This window comes from Motacilla alba, chromosome 28 (genome assembly GCF_015832195.1).
Source record: "Motacilla alba alba isolate MOTALB_02 chromosome 28, Motacilla_alba_V1.0_pri, whole genome shotgun sequence".
Lineage (NCBI taxonomy): Eukaryota > Metazoa > Chordata > Aves > Passeriformes > Motacillidae > Motacilla > Motacilla alba.
Genome location: NC_052043.1, coordinates 2,531,415 through 2,551,957, shown reverse-complemented (window position 1 = coordinate 2,551,957; position 20,543 = coordinate 2,531,415). Strand labels below are relative to the sequence as shown.

Genomic DNA, 20,543 nt, shown 5'->3' with positions numbered 1-20,543 from the left:
CGAGCGCTCTCCCCCGGCCCCGGCGGGCCCCGAGCGCTCTCCCCCGGTCCCGGCGGGCCCCGAGCGCTCTCCCCCGGTCCCGGCGGGCCCCGAGCGCTCTCCCCGGCCCCGGCGGGCCCCGAGCGCTCTCCCCCGGCCCCGGCGGGCCCCGAGCGCTCTCCCCCGGCCCCGGCGGGCCCCGAGCGCTCTCCCCCGGTCCCGGCGGGCCCCGAGCGCTCTCCCCCGGCCCCGGGCGCTCTTTGGCGCCATTTTCCTCAGCGGCGCCCGCCGGGCCGGGGTCGCAGCCGCTGCAGCGCCCTGAGGCAGCCCCAGCGCCCGCTTCGCCCGCACCTTCCTCAGCCGCTCCATGAGGACGCTCTTGTTGCCGCCGCTGTCCAGGTTGCGCTGCCGGAGCTCGGCCCGCAGGTCTATCACGCGCAGCTCGCTCAGCGGCCGCCGTCGGCTTTCCGACTCCGAACCGGGGACGCCAGGCCCAGCTAGGGACGCAACCTCCGCCAGCCCGGCCGGTGAGTGACTCTCCGCCATGGGCCGCGCTTTGGGCTCGCTGGCGCGGGGCAAGGCGGGCTGAAAGCGGGGCGGGAGAGCCGCAGCCGCCGCCGCAGCACAAAATGGAGGAGACCGGGGCGCAGGGGAGAGCGAGGGGGCGGGAAAGGGAGGGAGGCGCAGCGCGCATGCGCACCGGGGCCCGGACAAGCCGCGCTCGCCGCGGCGCCGCCAACTCCGGAGCGGCGGTGACGTCACGCGGCCGGCCGGCCCCCGGTCCCCCTCCCGCGCATGCGCGACAGCTCGAGAGCCGTCCTTGGACGCGGGCGACGCCGTTTGCGCCTGCGCGGGGCGAATCTCCCGCCAGGCCCCGCCCGCTCAGTTTCGCTCGCGCATGCGCACAGCGCGCTTTGTTCCCCCTCCCCTCGGCGCGTTTCGTTCCCCACCATTTTGTGCCGTGATCGCCAGGTTCGCTGCTGGGTTGTGCCGTGTTCTCCTGCGCGTTCGGGCTCGAGGCCAAATATCGAAGGGGCCTTGATGGCGGAGAGTCAATCAGCGGCCGGACTGGGGGATTTCACATCCCTTGGTGGGGCCGCGGCTTTCGGTTCGGAGCCTGAAACCCGGCGGCTGAGCGAGCTGCGTGTCATCGACCTGCGGGCTGAGCTCAAGCGGCGTAATCTGGACAGCGGCGGCAACAAGAGCGTCCTCATGGAGCGGCTGAGGAAGGTGAGGCGAAGCGCGGCGGGGGAAGCGGGGGGGGAGCGGCGTGCGGCCATCCGGGTCCTTTGTCTGTGGCGCTCTCGGCGCGTGCGCGCTCGGGCCCGGGGCCCTGAGGGGAGCGGGGCGGTGTGAGGGGAGCGGGGCTCCGCCGCTGCCGCCGGGCACCCGCGGGGTGTTGTTGGGCACCGGCGTGTCCCCTCTGCTCCCGCCGCTGCAGAGCCGCTGCCTTTGCGCTGTTTCACGGCACCGCTCTGCGGTGTGGGCGCCCGTTCCGCCGCCCGCGCTCCGGCGCTGCTCTGAGCGCGGCTCGGGTTGCGCTGGACGGAATGTGAGATGGCCTCGGCCTTCCCGTCACCGCCTGACCCCGGCGTCCGCGCGTCCTTCCCCGCTTTACTCTCCCGTTCCCCCGACATACACACGCGTGCCTCTTCCCCGTGCCTGTTCTCGTGCTTCCCTGTGCCGATCGCAGAAAGGGTAAGCTCTGAAGGGATCGCAGTGGGTCATCTGCTCCAGCAGGGTTTTGTCCTAGAATCCATGGTACAGGATTTCGTCCAGACAGTTCCTGAATATGTCCAGTGAGAGAGACTGCACACCCTCCCTGGGCAGTCTATTCCAGTGCATGCTTACTTGCACTAAAAAGAATTGAGATGGAACATTCTGTGCATCAGTTTCTGCCCTGATGCTTGGCACCATTACACTTGACCCTGTTCCATCTCTCTGACCTCTCTGGAAGGTATTCCCACAGACTTCCATGAGGCCAGAAGGACGTGGTCAGCCTTGACCCTTTTATGGGTTCTGACAGGCCTGCACATTGAGAGAAGCCTCATGCACCTGAGCTCCTCTGAGAGTCTCTCCCGGTTCTATACTGTTGATGTGTTTATCTGCAGAGCAGGAAGCTTTGCTCCCCAGCTGTAGCTTGGTTTGCCCGTGGGGATGTGTTGCACCCTATTGTTTGGTATTTCTGACAGGTGGTGCAGCTGCATGGCTGTATGACCTGAGCTAGGGAGAGACACCGATGTTTCTCTGAAAAACCCTAAAACAGTTGTGGTTAAACCCTAGCAGGCAGCCAAGCACCACATAACCGTGTTATCAGCAGTGTTCTCAGCACAAACTCCAACCACAGCCCCCTGCCAGCTGCTGTGAAGTGAAGGAACTGCCCCATCCAAAGGCAGTACAAGTGCACAGCAGCAGTAATGCAGTGGATATCATCCTGCTGTCTCCAACAGGCCATTGAGGAGGAAGGAGGAGATCCTGATGAAATTCCCGTGGCCTCAGAGCTGACCACAAAGAAAATGCCAAAAAGAACAAGCAAAGGTACAGTGTCCAGACACTTGCAGTTCACTGTTTGCGTGGTGCTAGAACTTGGCATACAAACTTGTTTTCTCCTGTTGAATTAGTTTTGGTTTTTTTTTTAAGTTGCTTTTTGCCTTGTGGAAAATGGTAAAACTCTCTCACGTTTATGAGCAATAAGGACTTTAAACCTGTGTTTTATTAGCAAGTCTTGAAACTGGAAGATGAAACTGTAAATTGCAGGTGTTTCTGTATTTGTGACCACGAGTGGAATTGTGTCAGGTACAGAGCAAGCAGCTGCAGCATAAGCTCCATGGAAAGCCTCTATAATTACACTTCAGTTATATGTAAACTATTATTAGATTTAACTGTATGTTGCTTCAAAATATTAAATGTTGTACATGCCATTTTACACGTGGCTTACTTGAGTTGCTGATAATTTACTCTTAAAAATACTTTCTGATGAGAAACAGATTATTGAGCTGCTTTTTTTAAGACAGAGTGGCTAAAAATAGAAAAAGAGCTGTTGTCTTTGAATAGCAGTACAAGTTTGGGGGTGACAGATGTGCATAAATGTGATTTGTATGTCAAGATCTTGAAAGTGAGCACTAATTCTTAAATCTGTTTAATTGAGGGAGGTGTTTTCGTAACAGTCTTAAGGTGTTACTTTTAAATGGATTACCCGGAGGCTGTTGTGTCTTTTTAGGTATTGAAATGTTGTGCAATGAGACTGTAGCTTTGGAAAAATACTGTAGCATTCCAAAAAAATGCAGTTTGTAGTTTATGCTCCTGTTTATGGGGTGGCAGGGGGACCTCAGCTGCATCCATACAGACCCAGAATCTGGAGCAGCCTCTCAGGATTACTTGCTGTTACAGATAATTCACCAAAGCTTAACCATAGTACGAAATGTAGTGCCACATCTCACTGCAGTGATACTGTTTTTAGGAAGAAAGCCTGAAGAAGAAGGTGTGGAAGACAATGGTCTAGAAGAAAACTCTAGAGATGGGCAAGTAAGTGAAATCATGATTGCAGTTACCAAGAATGTGCCCCGTGTAACCTGCAATAAACACACATTTACCCTTTCCTCTCTGTAGGAGGATATTGAAGCAAACCTGGACACCTTGCAGGATATTGACATGATGGACATTAGTGTGTTAGATGAAGCTGAGATTGATAACAGCAGTGCTGTAGACTGTGGAGAAGATTACAGTCCTGACAATATCCTCGACTCTCTGTCCGATAATAAAGATAATGTCGAAGCAGAAATGAAGGAGCTTCCTGATCAGCTAACAGAAAATGAGGTGAGTGAGTAAAGGTCTTTGCAATTTTTCAGAAGATATTTGATGGAGATACGGGCACATGAAGAAGGTATTTCAGTCCAGTAGAATATAGGACGTGAATGTGATCTGGATTCTGTTCCCCATTCACAGCTCTCAGGTCCTACTCTTACAAATGGTAAATGTTCTTGAGGCTTGAAATGTTCTCAGTAGAGAAGTCACTGTCTTCCTTACCTTGCAGCATCAGCTTTGCTTGCTCTGAAAGGAGCCTGGAATTGAAAATGCTGTATCAGTTTCTGTATTCCCTGTTCCTGTCTGTGTGTTATGTGTGTCAGAGTGTATATGTGCATACACCCAGCCATCACGGCAGTTATATATATGGGGAGAGAGAAAAATAAATTTTCAGCTCAGGAAATGTGGATATCTTCTCTGCAGAAATAATGCTCTAAAATAATGGTTTAAGGAAGCTGTGTTGCTCTGTTTTCTCATAGAGATTGATGAAAGACCTTCCTGTGTTGCCCTGTTCTGACATTGTCAGGCTTTTGGCTTAGTTTTGAGAGCAGCTTGCAATGTCATTTGCAGACAGCACGAGGTTATTCATATGCCACATTCACTCCCCAAATATCCTTCTTGGATCTTTGTGGGTTTGTTTTAATTTATTTTAGGTTGTTCACTCATTGAACAGAGCATATTCTTTCTTTGGTGTTGGCAATATCTGCTTCAACTTCTTATCGCTTTTCTTCTGTCTCCTGAAAAGGGAGATTTTCTCAAAGCCTTTGTGTTCGATTGGTCTGTCAGTGCCACAGGAAAGCCAAGACCCTTGGGCCCACAAAGTGTCAGCCTCCTGTTCTGGGCTCCCTTCACTGGGCAGTCCCCTGGATTCCCCAGTGCCCTGGGGAGGGTCACACCATCAGAGACCCCTGTCCCAGTCTCCTCAGCTGAGTCTGTTACTCACTGCAGGCACTGGTGGTGCCCTGGAAGGACTCACACTGATCCCTTGTGGAATAACAGCATTGACAGAATAGAAAGTTACAACAGGTTTAAGGTACTCACACTGATCCCTTGTGGAATAACAGCATTGACAGAATAGAAAGTTACAACAGGTTTAAGGTTCCAGGATTGCTGCTGGTAGTATCTGTCTGAAAAAAAACCCACTGTATTAACCAGCTTCAATTCCTAACAGGAGCTGGCTGCAGTTCATCATTCTTCACACTCACGGTGCAGTTCTTACCACCAGACATCCCTGAAGGGGAAAAGACCGGCTCAGACTGTTGTAGTGGAGCCTTCCTTCACTTCTCCCCACTTTTAACTTATTTTTATACTATTTTTACATTTAGGTGGAGCTTGTGTGACTCTGGTTTTGCGTCCTTTTCAGTGGGGGTGGTCATGCCTTGGAGGTGGGTGACATCAGTGTGACATCTGAGGTGACCCTTGGCACAGAGCTCTGCGTTCTGCTGGGTCAACAACAAGAAATCTTCTGTCTTTCCTTTGCCTGACAGCTGCTCTGTGGCTTACCAGCTGCAGTTTACCACTGAGTCCCCCCTCTTGCAGGGATTTCAAGAGAGCCTGGCTGTGCTGTGTGCACCCCAAACAAACACAAAGGCTTGGATAGAATCTCCCCTTTCATGGGACTGAGCACAGAGTCCTGGCAACAGCATCCCCGTCACCTGGAAGGCAATTTTGTGGTGGTCTGTGAATTAACCTCATGTAATGGATGGGTTTTGGTTCCATCTTCCCATCAGCTCTTTAAAGAAAAAAGATGTTTGGGGTGTGTTTTCATTTGGAAGAGTGTAAACCTAAGTCCAGCTTCATTTCTAACTTGTTTTTTTCATTTAGAAACTAAAGTTAAAAAGTGGGAAAGAGAAAAAACATGTTCAGTAACTGCAGAAATGTGAGATAAGACTCTAAGAATAACTTTGAAATAGACAATGACCTGTTGAAATTTAAATGAAAAGTAATTGGAGAAAGATATTTAAATATCAGGTATGTTTAAACGTTGCTCCTCATTTCTGGGTCACACTCTGAAGTAGCAATTGAGATCTGTCAAAAACTTTAAAATATTTCTGGTTTTCTTGAAAGGGAAAATTAAGTACAGCTTTATTCTCCTTAAGCTACTTTTGGTAAGAAATACTTTCATTCCTTTCTTACTCTTTTAGGAAGATTATGATGAAATTGAAAACAATTTAGAAGCCTCCTCCTCAGATTTAATTGAAATGAAGGTAAACTGAAATGTAGCTGTATTTCATAGCTGTATCTTGTATTAATGTTTACTGACTTCTCATACTGCAAAAAAAAAAGAAAAGGTGACCATAATGAAAATGAAATTGTAACAGAATCCATACCTTGCTCAGCACACTGTGTGAATTGAGGGTGCCCTGTGGTTTTTTTCCTACTTTTCAGTCAGCTCTTAAGATTTCCTTCACATTATGGCAGGTAAAAAGGGTCTTGTACTGCTGATTCCTTTCTCCCGTGACTATATGAAGTGGTAGCTGAGTTTGTTTTTCACTCTGTGATTGGTGTGGTGGTACACAAAGATACTTTATTGGTCTCTTTATAATTCAGATTTATTTGAGAGAACGCAGTTATGGCTGATATTTTGATTTGGCATTAAAGTGCCACCAAAAAAATATAAAATACTCCTTATATAAAATACTTCTTTCCAGTGGACAGTGAAAAAAAGAGCTAAATGTAGTAGATGAATTTGTTTAGTTTTACATTTTGGGATTGAGTAGGGAATTGTTATTATTTTGTATCAGAAAATATATTTTATAAAATCCTCATTCTGTGATCTTTTTTTCCTAAACAGAAAATGGAGAAGCTACACTTGGAGCCAGGTACTGTTAAAGAGAAACATATTCCTGTCTTTTCAACTAATACTTTTTAAACCATTAACTATTAAAAAACCCAAGCAAACAAACATAATTTGCATTATTTTTATAATGGACAATCCAGATCATGCAGGGTCATAGAGATTGGAAACCCAATCATATCCCCAGATCTGTGAAGTGATGCTTGAAATACTTCCAGTGAAATGAAATGGTTTAAAAACCTGTTAAACTACATAAGTGGATTTAGAGAAGTTTAATCACAGTTATAAAAGCTAAATATTCTACTTGTAAACAGATCTTGTGATATTGCACACACCTTAACTCTAAAAGTAGAGAGCAGTGAAAGCAGTAAAAAGATATTGTAGGGCATTAAAATGTAAAGATTAGTTACTGGATACAGAAGAAAGAAGAGAGTTTCTTCATGGAAATTTCATACAGATACTTTTCCCTTTCTGGACTGCAAACACACTCATGCACCATCAGAAGATGCCCAGTTCTCATGTTGGACTGTCTCTACTAAAAGAATTTCACAGAAATTTAAAAATTGAACTCTCAGTGCCTTGATACGTTCAGTTAAGCATCTCGGACTCTGGAAGCTAACTAGAGAAGAAACAGAGCTGAACGATTTGCTGAAGAATATGAAGGCTGAGCCCGAAGTTTTTTTGTTAAATCTGTGGGGGCATTTTTCTTGGCTGTTGAGGTGCTAGGGCTGATTTGGCAGGGTGTGAGAGAGCAGTTAGCGTGGTAGCTGTAACACTGTGTACACTAGGGTTTTCCAATCTCTGTGTAGCTTAGCAGTTCTCTTGGTGTTAGTGTGGCAGCCATGCCAGTTCCACATTTGTGATTGCTGTATTTCCCTGGTGATTAAATCTTGTGCCGTTCTATTCCTGTTAAATCCGTAGAAAATGAGAAAATACTCGACATTTTGGGGGAAACTTGTAAATCTGAGCTACTTAACGAAGAACCTCCCGAAGCGGAGCGGCCGCGTGCGCAGGAAGCCAGTAACGCGGGGCCAGGCAAGAGGCTGGCTGAGGAAGAGGACGCTCTCGCTGCCGCTCAGCTGGAGGAAGATGCTTTAGCTTTGGACAGCAAATCGGCCCAAGCTTTGGCAAGGAAGGAAGCAAAGCGTTTAGTGGTAGCAAAAGGGGAGACAAGTGAACAGAGCCCCGAGGAAGAGGCCCCGGACTCTGAAGGTGTAGTGGTAGAGACCCTAAGCGATCAGAGTAGCAAACGCTCCCAAGGCCTGGAAGCCTCTAGTGGGGAGGCAGCGGAGAAAGGCGCAGGTGCCGAAGCCAGAGATAGCAAAGAAGATGGCAAGAGAGCAGAAGACAAAGCTAATTCTGAGGAATCTTCCCCTGCCACTAAAGAGTCCTCAGCCAGTGAGGGCGGTGATCAGAAAAAGAGGTTTGTTTTTTCTCCGTTCTAGACCAGATGCTATCTTTTATCACGGGTCCTTAAGTGATGCCAATAAGCTGTTTCCTTCAATTGGCCTCCGAGACTGATGAAATTGTAGCCTATTCCTAAAGGTCTCTTTTATTTCTCCATGTGCAGATATTTTTATTTTTTTTAAACGCAGTGGGTTTGATTTCTTTCCTTCATCAACCTTCAAAGGTTGTTTTCCCAAATTACTCTTATTTGTAATCATCTTCTTAATGTAAGTCTGTTTAAGAATCTGACTTCGTTATTTCTTGTCAGATTTCTTAAATCCAGTATACAAAGGTGTGTTTTCGTTTGCAACATATTTTCTGGTAGGTATTTAATTTTAGCTTTTTTCATAGTTTATATTTAGTCACTTTTCTTTCTGACTTGAATAATGTGGTGTTTTGTCTTTAGCCCTGTTGAGGAGGACAGAGATACAAAGATAATCTCAAAAGATGAGAAAGGTATGTTTGTTTTTAGATGTAAAACTTCAATGATTGCTTGGATGGCTGTTTGTCTTGTTTGGGTTATTTCAGTGGAAATTGATTGCAATCTGTGCAGTTGTTAAATAGCATAAATTCGCTCTTTCTACATTTTCTTAGTAATGACAAAATAAGTATTTTCCTTTTATGCATTTATTTCAGGACATGTGCTTTGCCCTGTTGTGTTTGTATGTTGATTTTTGAAGGTCGATGTTAAGACATGGCAATGATGGTTTTTTGGCACTGGAGATGCCCCCTGACAGCTGTTAGGAGCCTTTTTCAATTGTTTGCTTTACTACACACGTGGAATTCTCCTTCCCATCTTCCATTTTGCTGAACTAATTTGGGATGATCCAGTATTCACATATTTAAATGCCACAAATATTATAGCTTCATGTCGTCTGGAAATTATATTAATTTTATTAAATTTCTGTCCACACAGATCCTATCTATGGTGCAAATATGCATCATAAACAAGAATAATATATTATTAGTGTCACATACCTTTATACTTCTTGCTTTTTATGCACCAGGCAGCTGAATGTTTGCAGCTCACCCCACCTCTGTTCTCTTACATGTTGCTGGCAGGTACTTCAACACTTTTAAATGTGGAAGTTCCAGTGATTCCTATAAAAATCAAGAAACTCATTATGAGGTCTGACTGCCAGCTGGACAGGAGGAATTGGATTGGTTTTAATTGGGTTTTACAAGGCAGAGTCACCTCCCTGTCAGCTGCTTTTTCCGGGATCCTGGGTTATACCTGTTTGCACAAGCTGCTGGACCTCCCTTGTTAGGGTCAATTTCCCTCTTGCTTCCAGTGTGTAATCTCAAGTTCTCTCATTTCAGAATATTTCAAGGGGTTTTCTGTGCATGCTGTCCTTTACCTAAGGACTTGAGTATATTATTTTTTTGGACTGAGAGCACCCTTCCCTGAGTTTGCTTTCAGAGCAGCCTTTGGGGGTCTGAAACCACCTTGCTCCTGCATCCCTCTCTCCAGTGGATGTGCTGTGTTCCACAACATTTGTTTTATTCATGTTCTGGCTTCGTGAACAGCAGTGAGAGGGAGCTGCTTGACTGTGTGCCGTTCTCTGCATGCAGAGCAAAGTGACTGAGGCAGAAGGAACCCAAAATAGTATGTACAAGACAGGTCTGACTCATACATTGCTAATTGCCCACTTGTATGAAAGGGTTTTATTTAGGATGAGGAGTTCTCCATATTCCATGCAATAATTCTGTCAGCAGGAGTGCAGACAAATAAATTTATGAGCTCAGCCTGGTAGGTTTGGCTGTCAGTGGATGCACATCTGAAAGATTTCTCCAGTGTTGATGGTTGGCTCCCAATACCTGCATTGTTCTTGGTTCAAAGTTAAATGTTTTCAAGTCCCAGTATTTCTTTGTCTTAAAAGTGCAGAACCATTACAGGAGCACTTTTTAAAGTCTTGTGGGAGGGCAAAACCTGACATTGAGACTGATCAATCCTTAATCAAAAAGGACATTAACATAGTTTTAAAAATCTTCAAAAATCTCCTTGGTTAAAATAGCAGAAAAGAGAAAAATGAGCACTTTCTTCTTTCTCCAGGATTCTGGGGCCAGAGTAATTGCAGACAGTAATTTTTAAATTGTAGAAATGTGTGGAGTAAAAGCATCAAAGCCTTTGGCTCAGCTTTTTAAAACACAGGACAATGCATCTCCCACGAGTTTATGTGCATGACCTGCCTGTGTCCATGCACTTCTGAGATAACCAATGGCACATGTGTACTCACCTTTATGCAAAGAAAACCACCTCTTTTTGGGTGTTTTTCTAAGAGATTGATACAAATCACTGCATCCCTCCCTAGGAAACCTGTTTAAATATTAATTTCATTAACAAATCTAAATTTCATGTCAATATAAATTAAATATTAACTGTGTTCTCAGTTACTTGTGCCAGTGACTGAAATTATCATGTCGCAGAAGATGGAAAGGCACCCAAATAAAATAGCATTTTGGAAAGGTTCTGGGAAAAATTACTTCTGGAAAATTCCATACATCACCAAAAAACCCCAAACCAGAAGTATGGAAGCAGGGAGCTGGAGTGAAACCCATTCACTGAGGCCTTGGAGCTGCCCAGGCTGACAGAAAGACAGGACAGACATTTCAGAGGAGACTGGAAACTGAATCCTTGTGTGAGTCTTCGTGCAAGCACTGAACCTTGGGCTTCAGTTCACTCTTTCCTCACTTGATGGTGGCTGTTCAGACTTGGCAAGTTCATTAGCATTTATTAAATACCTTTGTAGCTGAGATGCAGAATTGGCCAGGTGTTATGGAATTCTTGCATGGTTTAAGCAGGCCAGCTCTAATTTCCTGACTTCCTAGGCCAGATCTTTCCTAACTCCTGCAGCTGAGGTCAGACTGAATCCCAGCTGTGGATCTGTGTGGGCAGAAAGAGAAATTTCCTTGGTTTCTTGAATGGCTTTCCTGGAGAGGAATTCTGCATCCCATCAGCATTCCCTTGGAGTTAAGATAAAAAGGGAAGACATGAGCACATGTGGGGTGCAGACACAGTTCCCACAGCTCTTCTGTCTTCTGTGAGTTACTGGCATCTACCCTGGCATGTTTTGAAGGGCCTCAGTTATTCAGAGGTGCCCTAATCCAGTTGCTTTCTTGAAGAATGTTAAAATACTTCCATATCAAAGCTCATAGTTCCACCCAGATTTCCTTACCTTCAGCAAAGCAAATCATGGGAGGAGAATATCACACAATGCATTTCACTTGCTCTGTGATTTTAAAAAAGCAAAAATTTTTGATCCTGCTGTTTTAATTCACATAAGGATTCAAGTAATTAATCCCAATAATTAGGATTTGGGGTATGTTTTGGTTTTGTCTGTTTGTTTTCCCAACTAGGTCGCAGTGCTAGCAGTTCTGGTAGAAACTTTTGGGTGAGTGGATTGGCTTCCACCACCAGAGCTACAGATCTGAAGAATCTGTTTAGCAAATATGGGAAGGTAAGGGGTTATTTTTGTTAGTTTGTTTTTGTTTTAGTGTTTGGTTTGTTTGAAACCGTTAATAAGACTTTTAAAACTCTCATCGCTGCAAGTACCCATGAAAGGAATCCAATTACCAAAAATACTGTGGGATATCAAGGAAAAGCACACACTGAATGACTGGAGGTTTTTTATTTTGTTTCCCAGAATATATAAAGATTAAAAAAAAAATTCCATTTGTGGTCCTTTATTTGAAATAGTCAGTTACTGTATACGCACACTTCTGTGCTGCAGTTGGTATCTTCACCTGCTGAAAATTCACCTGCAACTGTGAATTAAATGCTTATTAAAGATTTCCTTAGGATTAAGTAAAATATGCAGAAAATGTTGAGACTGAATTACTGGGGAATATCTTAGGATTTGCCTTAGTAACTTAAATTTTAATTTATCAAGAATTGGCAGTTCCTTTGAAAAACACTTGTTTGGGTAGTTTGGGGCATGGGGAGGTGGTGTTTGGTTTTGCAGTTGCTGTTAAAGACAGACAAAATATCAAATCTCCCTGTCAGCTGGAAAATTGAAAGAATTCAATAAAAGGCTGATGTCAGAGCCACCAGTAAGGATTTTTGTCAGACCTCTGAAGCCTATTTACAGATAACTACCAGCAGATTGTAGTAAAAGCAAATTGTATGTGCTGGCAGTCAGCCTTTGGATGTTTTACTGATGAAAATACTCTGGAACTTGAATATGACTTTACAAATAGGTACAAAAATTGATTGATTGTAGCACAGCTTGGAGTCTGAAAGTCATGGGACTGGTAAAACCTTTTTAATGCTTCTTGTAATCAGTGCTTACATTGATTTGCTTAGAATTCCATCTGGTAACCTGAAATGTGCCACAAAACTTTAAATGTAATTAAAAGCTAAACAACAGCCAGCCTAGTATTTGGCTCTAGGTAGATGTCACGGTACCATTGAGTCATTTAAATAAAATATTGTTATTTTCTTCAGGGTGTTAACAGAGGCAGAGCTTCCTGGAAGTAGATGTACTTGTGCAATAAAGCAAATGCTCAGAAGTAGGTTCTTTATTCAGCTGTACTTTAAAACATCTCTCCTGAAATGTGATTGATTTCTGTATTACAGAGTGAGCTGTACTGAATATCTGAGCATGTGTAAACACCATTTGTGTGACTTTTTCAAGCTCTAGTTTTTGGGGAAGCTTCATGTTTCTTAAAGACTGCAGGTGACATTGTTGATCTGCCTCAGCAGTAACACATAAACATTTTCTGGAGGGAAGGTGGCACTTAGCAGCTGAGCATTAATGTGGAAATCTGCTTAAAAATTTGTGTTGATTTTTACTATTTCATACTAAAGGAAAGCGATGTTGTTGATTTAAAGTTAGATGCCTTTTAAATAAATTTTATTGTCACTTGGTGGGGGGGTCTTTCTCTGGAAAAGAATTCAATCTTTAGCTCCCACTTCTTGGTTCAGCTTTTGTAGCATTCCACTGGTGACAGAAGCATGGTTGGCTCCAAGCAATGCACCTTTTGTATTTCTTAATCTCTCAAACCCAGAACTTTCCTGCCTGGTAGTGGCCCGGAATTAAAAAAGAGCAGAAGTGGAACTTGTAGTTGGTGCTGTTTAACCTTGGGGACTTGTCACAGGGAGAGTAATTCCAGGTTTTTTTGGGAAGGTGGTGGGGGCCAAGGTGGTGACCAACGCTCGCAGTCCCGGCGCTCGCTGCTACGGCTTTGTCACCATGTCCACAGCCGAGGAGGCCACCAAGTGCATCACCCACCTGCACAAGACAGAGCTGCATGGCAAGATCATTTCTGTGGAAAAAGTGAGTACTGGGCCTCAGAGATGCTGAGTTCCCACCAGATTGTGCAAATGGTCGAGGCCACATTCTCAGCTGATGATGTGCAAAATAAATTTCAGGCAAAAAATGAACCCGCTGGGAAGAAGACAAGTGAAAAAAAAGAGAGTGAAGCAAAGAGAGAAACAGTCAGTGAGAGGTACTGTGTTAAAAATTCTCCTACCAAAGGTGTTTTGCTGTGCTTCAGTCTGTGTTGATGTCTGGGAAAAGTGAAGTTGCAGTAAGAGTTTCTGTGGCAAACATTCAAAAAGAGGAGTACATGGATTTTTTTCAGCTTTTACTACAAGGTAGACTTTAGTTGATGTTCAGTGCCTAAATTAAAATGTTTCTACTGCGTGCTTTAAAGTAGGCATTGGAAGGTTGCATTTTCAAGCACGTCTTTTAATTTAGCCGTATTTGAGGTTTAGTAATGATTGTGGGGCTTTCATGTCTTAAATCTGTAGGAAAGACCATGTGAGAATTTTGATCTGTGTCACTGTTTCCTCATCACCTCGTGTCTCGTGGGAATAGGGTTTCCTCCAAGTCCCAAGCAGTTAAAACAGAGTTGTCCAAGATCTGTTCCCAGCTCATGTTCCTCTTGAGCACTGTGCCCTTCCTCTCCAGCACTGCTGAAAGGAGCTGAAAGAGGCACTGAGAGAGTGAATTAAACACTGAGAACTTTGCCTTCTTGAATTGTCTTCTTGAGGCATAACTGCTGTTAAATGCTACTTGCTGAGAATTTTTGGCTATTATTTCACCCAGTTTCCTGACAAAACTGGTTCATTGTAATGTTGTGTAAGAAACTCCGTGGGCATTATTAAGCACGTGGTGGTGTGAATTTGTCTTTGTGCTTCCAGTTGAGATCCTGAATCCTGGCCAAGTTTGTTGTCTACTGCACAGGATGGTCTGAATATCTTGTTTTATGGCGCAGAAAGTTGTGCAAGGAAATGTTTGGAAATCTAATTATGATTGTTATCACATCAGAGTTCTACTTTGTTGCTGGCATTTGCCTTGATTTTTTTTTTTCCTCTTAGTCTGTATTGGTCTAATCTGTATCAATATTTATCCACAGACCTGGTGGTGCTAAAAGGGATGAGAAATCTGACCAAAAAGATGATCCTAAAAAGACAGAAGATAAAGATGAAAAAGAAAAAAAAGATAAAGATGACCAGAAGTCTGGTTCATCAGATCAGCCTAAAACTATTAAATCAGGTAATTGGATTGTTGGTTTTTTATACAGATATTTTTATGTAGGAATATTTAATTGTAGGTAGTTCTTTCCAAAGATACTAGGATTGTTTCAGATTCTTAGTTGGAAATCCAGAATGAATAAGGGGAAGGGGAGATGATGGACATTGTGCAATCCTTAAAAGAAGTACCTGGATTAGGTGGAGTGAAATAATTGATTTTGAAGAGAGGGTTAAATGCCAATTTTCACATTTTAGAGAGCATGGTGTAGCTCATGAAATTTGTTTCTTTCCACTTCTGATTTATTTAGGAAGTAAAGGAACAGAGAGAACAGTAGTCATGGATAAATCCAAAGGAGAACCTGTTATTAGTGTGAAAACATCCACTACATCAAAGGACAGAGTAAGTGATGGAAAACATTTTCCTTCTGCATGGAAAACATTTTCCTTAGCCACAGATCCTGAATCCTGCCACGCTCTGTGTAACCCACACTTGTCTTGCCAGTTTGTCCAATTATAGTTTCTATAACATGGTTTTAATTAGTAAAATACCTCTCATGTGGCTGATACAGCACTCAAATCCTGCCGAACAAACGGGGCAAGGTATCACTGCACTAATATAAGGTGTCTGTAATGGTAAAAAAGAACAGCTTTTGGAAAATAGCAGAGACCAAGCTTTGAGATGTGAACTGTACAAACGGAAACAGCTCAGAGTATTGTTTGTGAAGGTTGTCCTTTAATAAATTAAAGTTTCTCTTTTAAATACAGAGTGTTAAGAGCCAGGACCGCAAATCAGAGAGCAGAGAGAGACAAGGGATTGTCCCCTTTGACAAAATCAAAGCCCAGAGGAAAATGAGGGAGGCAGAGCAGCGCCGGTAAGAGCAGCACTGACATTGTTTGGGGCTCTTTCTTTGTTTGCATATGTTTAATTGGTTTCATAATGTTTAAAGGTGATAGTTTCCAACCTTCAGATTCCTTGCTAGAACTGTGACCTGGATTCCATGTTCTCCACACATTACAAAACTCCTATTTCTCACCTAAAAGTAGTCAGATTGAACAGGAGGAAAATGTTTTTGTTATTTTTATTGAGGAGGAAAAAGTTCCTCCCTCCTAGTTAAATTCCTGAGCTTTAGTGGCGTCATTATCCACCATACCATCCTGCCTTTCTTCACAGAAATAAAATATTCTTCACAGATACTTTATTTCAATATTAGAAATGAACTGTGGGCATTTGGATTCAGATTCTCCCAATCCTATAGCAGTATTTGTGGGCATTTGGATTCAGATTCTCCCAATCCTATAGCAGTATTTGTGGGCATTTGGATTCAGATTCTCCCAGTCCTATAGCAGTATTTGTGGGCATTTGGATTCAGATTCTCCTAGTCCTATAGCAGTATTTGTGGGCATTTGGATTCAGATTCTCCCAATCCTATAGCAGTATTTATGGGCATTTGGATTCAGATTCTCCTGATCCTATAGCAGTATTTATGGGCATTTGGATTCAGATTCTCCTGATCCTATCACTGTATTTGTGGGCATTTGGATTCAGAGTCTCCTGACCCTATAGCATTATTTGTGGGCATTTGGATTCAGATTCTCCCAATCCTATAGCAGTATTTATGGGCATTTGGATTCAGATTCTCCTGATCCTATCACTGTATTTGTGGGCATTTGGATTCAGAGTCTCCTGACCCTATAGCATTATTTGTGGGCATTTGGATTCAGATTCTCCTATAGCAGTATTTGTGGGCATTTGGATTCAGATTCTCCCAATCCTATAGCAGTATTTGTGGGCATTTGGATTCAGATTCTCCTGATCCTATAGCAGTATTTGTGGCCATTTGGATTCAGATTCTCCTGATCCTATAGAAGTATTTCCCCCTGGGGATGGATTTTGTGGGAGTCATTTGATCAGTCTCTAAATAAATTTGCGTACACTGAGCGTCTTCCCTCCACACGTGTTAATTTCAAGGGGATGATGCAAGTTTGCAGCCACCGTGGTTTTGATTTTTAGCACTCTTTGACTTCCTTTCTTTGGTGAAGCATTGCCCGTGTCACTTCTGTCTCTGCTCCAACAGCACCCGCGAGCGCCGGGAGCGGCAGCAGCACCTGCAGACCATCCGCGAGCGGGAGGAGAGGGAGAGGCTGGAGATTGCTCGGGAGAGGCTGGAAATAGAAAGGCAGCGCCTGGAACGAGAACGGATGGAGAGGGAGAGGCTGGAAAGGGAACGGATGCACATCGAGCACGAGAGGAGGAGGGAGCAGGACCGGATCCAGCGCGAGAGGGAGGAGCTGCGGCGCCAGCACGAGCAGCTGCGCTACGAGCAGGAGCGGCGCTCCGCCATGAGGAGACCCTATGACATAGATGGCAGGTAGAGCCACCAAATCCTGATGGTGCCAGTGGGAAATGGCACTGCCAGTGGGAAATGGCACTGCCAGGTTCTGCCTCATCTGCCAGGACTGGAAGAAGCCATACATGTGCTCTCAGCGGTTGTTGCTTGCAGTGAGATGGTCGTGTTTAATGGCCCAGGTTTTTCAACGCCCTTTTGAACATAATTTCCCTTCCTTTGGTTTGGAAGGAGGAACAATATCAAAAGGCATTTATTGAATATCAAAGTGACCCCCGTGGCAGGGAGAAGGGACACATCTGACTCCATTGATATCAGAAGGCTAATTAATTATTATTATTACTTATACTATATTATTCTATACTCTTACACTACATCTAAACTGAATCTGCACAAGCACTCAACTGAACAGAATCTCAGGACTGTCAGCTGACAGTCCCGACACACACACATGAATTCAATTGGTCAGTGAATCAAAACACTCACACCACAATCTAGTTACCAGTTCCCTTCAGGTAAACAGTCTTCCACAATGCATTCCACTCGTGCACAACAAGAGGAGCAGCAATTGAGATAAGAATTGTTTTTTCTTTGTCTGACGTTCCTCACTGCGATTCCCAGAAAAATATCCTGGGGAAGTTGTGCCTTGCTTTTCTCTGTGAAGAGAAATGCTGTCACAGGCTTTTATTATCTAGGCTGAAATGAGTCTGTTCTTTCTTTCAGGAGGGATGATCCATACTGGCCAGAGGCAAAGCGAATGGCCATGAATGACAGGTACCACTCAGACTTCAGCCGCCAGGATCGCTTCCATGACTTCGATCACAGGGATCGTGGGCGCTACCAGGAGCACTCAATAGACAGGTTGGTGTCTTACCTCCCCTGCTGCCTGAGAACAAAAGACAAAAATATGTGCCTTCGTGTCACATTTTGCTCCTATACTGTGTGCTTAGTTTGCATTTTATTTTCCAATGCTACTTAGTGGCTGTGGAATTTCTCTTCTAAAACCATGAAAAGGTCTGTACTGTGCCACGAGTTAAAGCTTCTGGCAGGCTTGGTCAGTGCTTTTGCAGTGCTGTTTCACATATTTGTAGGATTCTGAAAAACTTCTAAATAATATTGTAGGCACCTAGAATTTGAACAAGAATATTTTGGTTTATACATTAGGACTAACTGTTTTCCAGGAATCCAAAATGTGGCACATTTTCCATATATTCCATCTGTTCAAGCCTTTTGTGGATAATGTGGCACAATGCGAGAGCAGGATTTTTCATCTGTGTTGTTAAATAAATGGATTTTTATAGACTGCTGTGTGTTTTACTGTCACAGTCTGATTCCAGTTGTCTGTTTGCAGGAGAGACGGATCCAGAACAATTATGGGAGATCGGGATGGACAAGTGAGTTGCTTTACAGAGCTACAGAAATATCTTTGCATCTTATAACCTGGTTTTCTTTAGTGTGTGTGTGTCAGATTACATTGCAGTAGTTGAGAATTACATTATATCTACCAAAATACGTTGGAATAATCAGATTGTCTTGTTTTCTTCAATAAGATGAAATTCACCTCAAAGACTTGTTTAATATAAAAGTTGGATGTGGTTATTCTGATAGAAATCATAGCAAGTGAGTCGTGTCAAAATACAGTATTCCAAAAGATCACATAGAAGAGGCAAAGGTACAAAGTACAAATGCACTCTGTGAGGTTGCATGGTAATAACAGCTGAACTGTACAGGTGTCTGTGGTTGAGGGCTGGGGGAAAGACCCGCAGGGCTCATTCAAGCAGTGACAGGTGAATTTTGTGGAGTTATAGAATCCTCAGTGGCCTTTACTGTGAGGTTTGGAGTGACCTGGATAAGTCTGGAGAGTTGGGCTGATGGGAATATCCTGAAGGTCAAGAGCAGCAAGTCCTGGGCTGATCTTACCAATGTGCATTAATAACTGATGGGAGGGAGGATGGGGATAAGATGTAATGAGGTGCCACTCAGTGGTGCCCACTGAAAAGACAAGAGTCAGTGAGCACGAACTGGAACACTGCTCCATCTGAAGAGGATTCCAATCCCCTTTAACTGGGAACACTGGAACAGGTTGCATGCAGGCTGGGAAAGCCTGGAGCTGGCTGACCCTGAGCAGGTGTCAGGAGGTCCCTTCCCTCCCAGATGATTGTGAGAGGGAGCAGGTACAGCTGTGAGCAGCGTGTGAGAGCTCTGTGCCTTCCAGCACTACCCAGACGAGCGCCACGGAGGCCCCGACCGGCACTCGCGGGACTCGCGGGAGAGCTGGGGCAGCTACGGCTCCGACAGGAGGATGAGTGAGAGCAGAGGGATCCCCCCACAGTCACGGTGAGTGCTGAAAACACCTATTCTCCTGCACCTAAGGAGTGTTCCCACACGTCCACGTTTTTGGAAGATGTTCTTTTTTTTCCAGCTTTCACCAAAGGTGTGTTGGATGGACTGCAGACGATTTGATGCCTTGTGCATCCAAACGTGCACTCACCTGATCTTTTTAATAACATCACATCTTAAAGTCATAATGCTTTCCATTAATCTTAACTAACATTCCTGTCAAAGCTTACTGTTTTCAGGATAGTGGTTCTCCCCCAATATCTTATTCATTCGTCCTCTTAGTTGCTTTGAGCAGAACATTTTTTCTGAGATTTTACTTAACAGATAGCAACGTAAATATTGTAAGATTCATATGAGCCTTGGTAAGACATTTGAGTAAGTTTGTGACTTAGATTCAAATATAAAAACTATTCCATGTGCTCTGGCTTGTGTGAGAAGATGGAATTCCATGTCTTGACAGGGATGGACGTGACTGGGGAGATCACAGTCGGAAGTTTGAGGGGCACCAAGATCGTTCCTGGCAGAGCAGCGTGGATGGAGGGATGATAGGACGGGATCATGAGAGGTGGCAAGGTATGGTTCTTGCAGAGCTCCTTAGCTGTGCTGTGTGAAGAAGGAAATACAGACATTATCCTTGAAGTAAAACTCTTGCTGTGGCTATAAAGGGACCATTTGAACTTTTTTAGGTGGTGGTAGAGGCAGACCTGGCCATGTGATGCATCGTGGAGGCATGTCAGGGTAAGAACTTTAAAAGGAGCAAACTCTTTGATTTCCTGTTAAGGGACATTTCTTCTATTTAAATTGGGAAAAGAAACATTGTATGGGAGTATCAGTTATCTAATTTGCTACTTAAATATCGAGGAATAATTAAATATCCCCATGGTTTTTGTGTAATGCATTTGATGGAAGAGTGAAAACAAAAAGAACACCAATTCTAGCAACCTGAGTATACCAGCATGAGAGAATATTTAAATGTCTCAATCCCTTTCTAGGCGTGGCAGTTTCATGCAGGGTGGCAATCAGAGTCAGATCATGCACGGAGGAGGAATGCAAGGAGAAGGATTTGCTGGCCAGGAAAGGGCAAACAGACCGAACGATCCTCGTTTCAACCGTCGCTACTGATTGTGTTTGGTTTTTAATGCAAGGTGGCAAGTGAAAAATCTGTTACCCAGGGTTACCATTAATTGTAACTTATGGGCTACTGTAAGTGTAATTTTTTTTAAGCTGCTGCCATATTATGTCACTCAATCCAATGTGAACTCATTTGTTTTGTAAGGTGTTGTTCATATCCCATTTAAAAATGTTTGTTAATGAAGCATTCCATTTTCCATAAATAAACGCCAGTTTACAGTTA

The 20,543-nt window shown here is 44.1% G+C and overlaps 2 protein-coding genes across 4 annotated transcripts in view; one reads left to right on the top strand and one right to left on the bottom strand.

The window, feature by feature from the left end:
• Window positions 1–1,067, bottom strand: part of LOC119712387 (scaffold attachment factor B1-like) — a 19,103-nt gene extending 18,036 nt beyond the window's left edge. For 2 of the 3 annotated variants that reach the window (XR_005259817.1, XM_038163503.1), the window contains exon 1: window positions 331–655. Coding sequence is in view for 2 of the 3 variants with exons in the window: in XM_038163503.1 (XP_038019431.1) it covers window positions 331–525 (195 nt within the window). In the remaining variant the exon portion in view is untranslated. Of the gene's footprint in view, window positions 1–330; window positions 656–929 lie in introns of those variants that run through there. The other variant, XM_038163504.1, reaches the window with a different exon arrangement.
• On the top strand, window positions 755–20,543 carry LOC119712386 (scaffold attachment factor B1-like). The gene is made up of 21 exons (XM_038163502.1): window positions 755–1,209; window positions 2,430–2,517; window positions 3,440–3,504; window positions 3,589–3,795; window positions 5,928–5,990; window positions 6,578–6,605; window positions 7,502–8,003; window positions 8,433–8,482; window positions 11,384–11,484; window positions 13,153–13,302; window positions 13,398–13,474; window positions 14,387–14,526; window positions 14,813–14,904; window positions 15,270–15,376; window positions 16,580–16,873; window positions 17,573–17,710; window positions 18,201–18,243; window positions 19,065–19,186; window positions 19,650–19,762; window positions 19,876–19,927; window positions 20,182–20,543. Exons 1-21 carry the CDS (start codon window positions 775–777, stop codon window positions 20,309–20,311), a joined length of 2,997 nt encoding a protein of 998 aa, XP_038019430.1. The 5' UTR covers window positions 755–774; the 3' UTR covers window positions 20,312–20,543.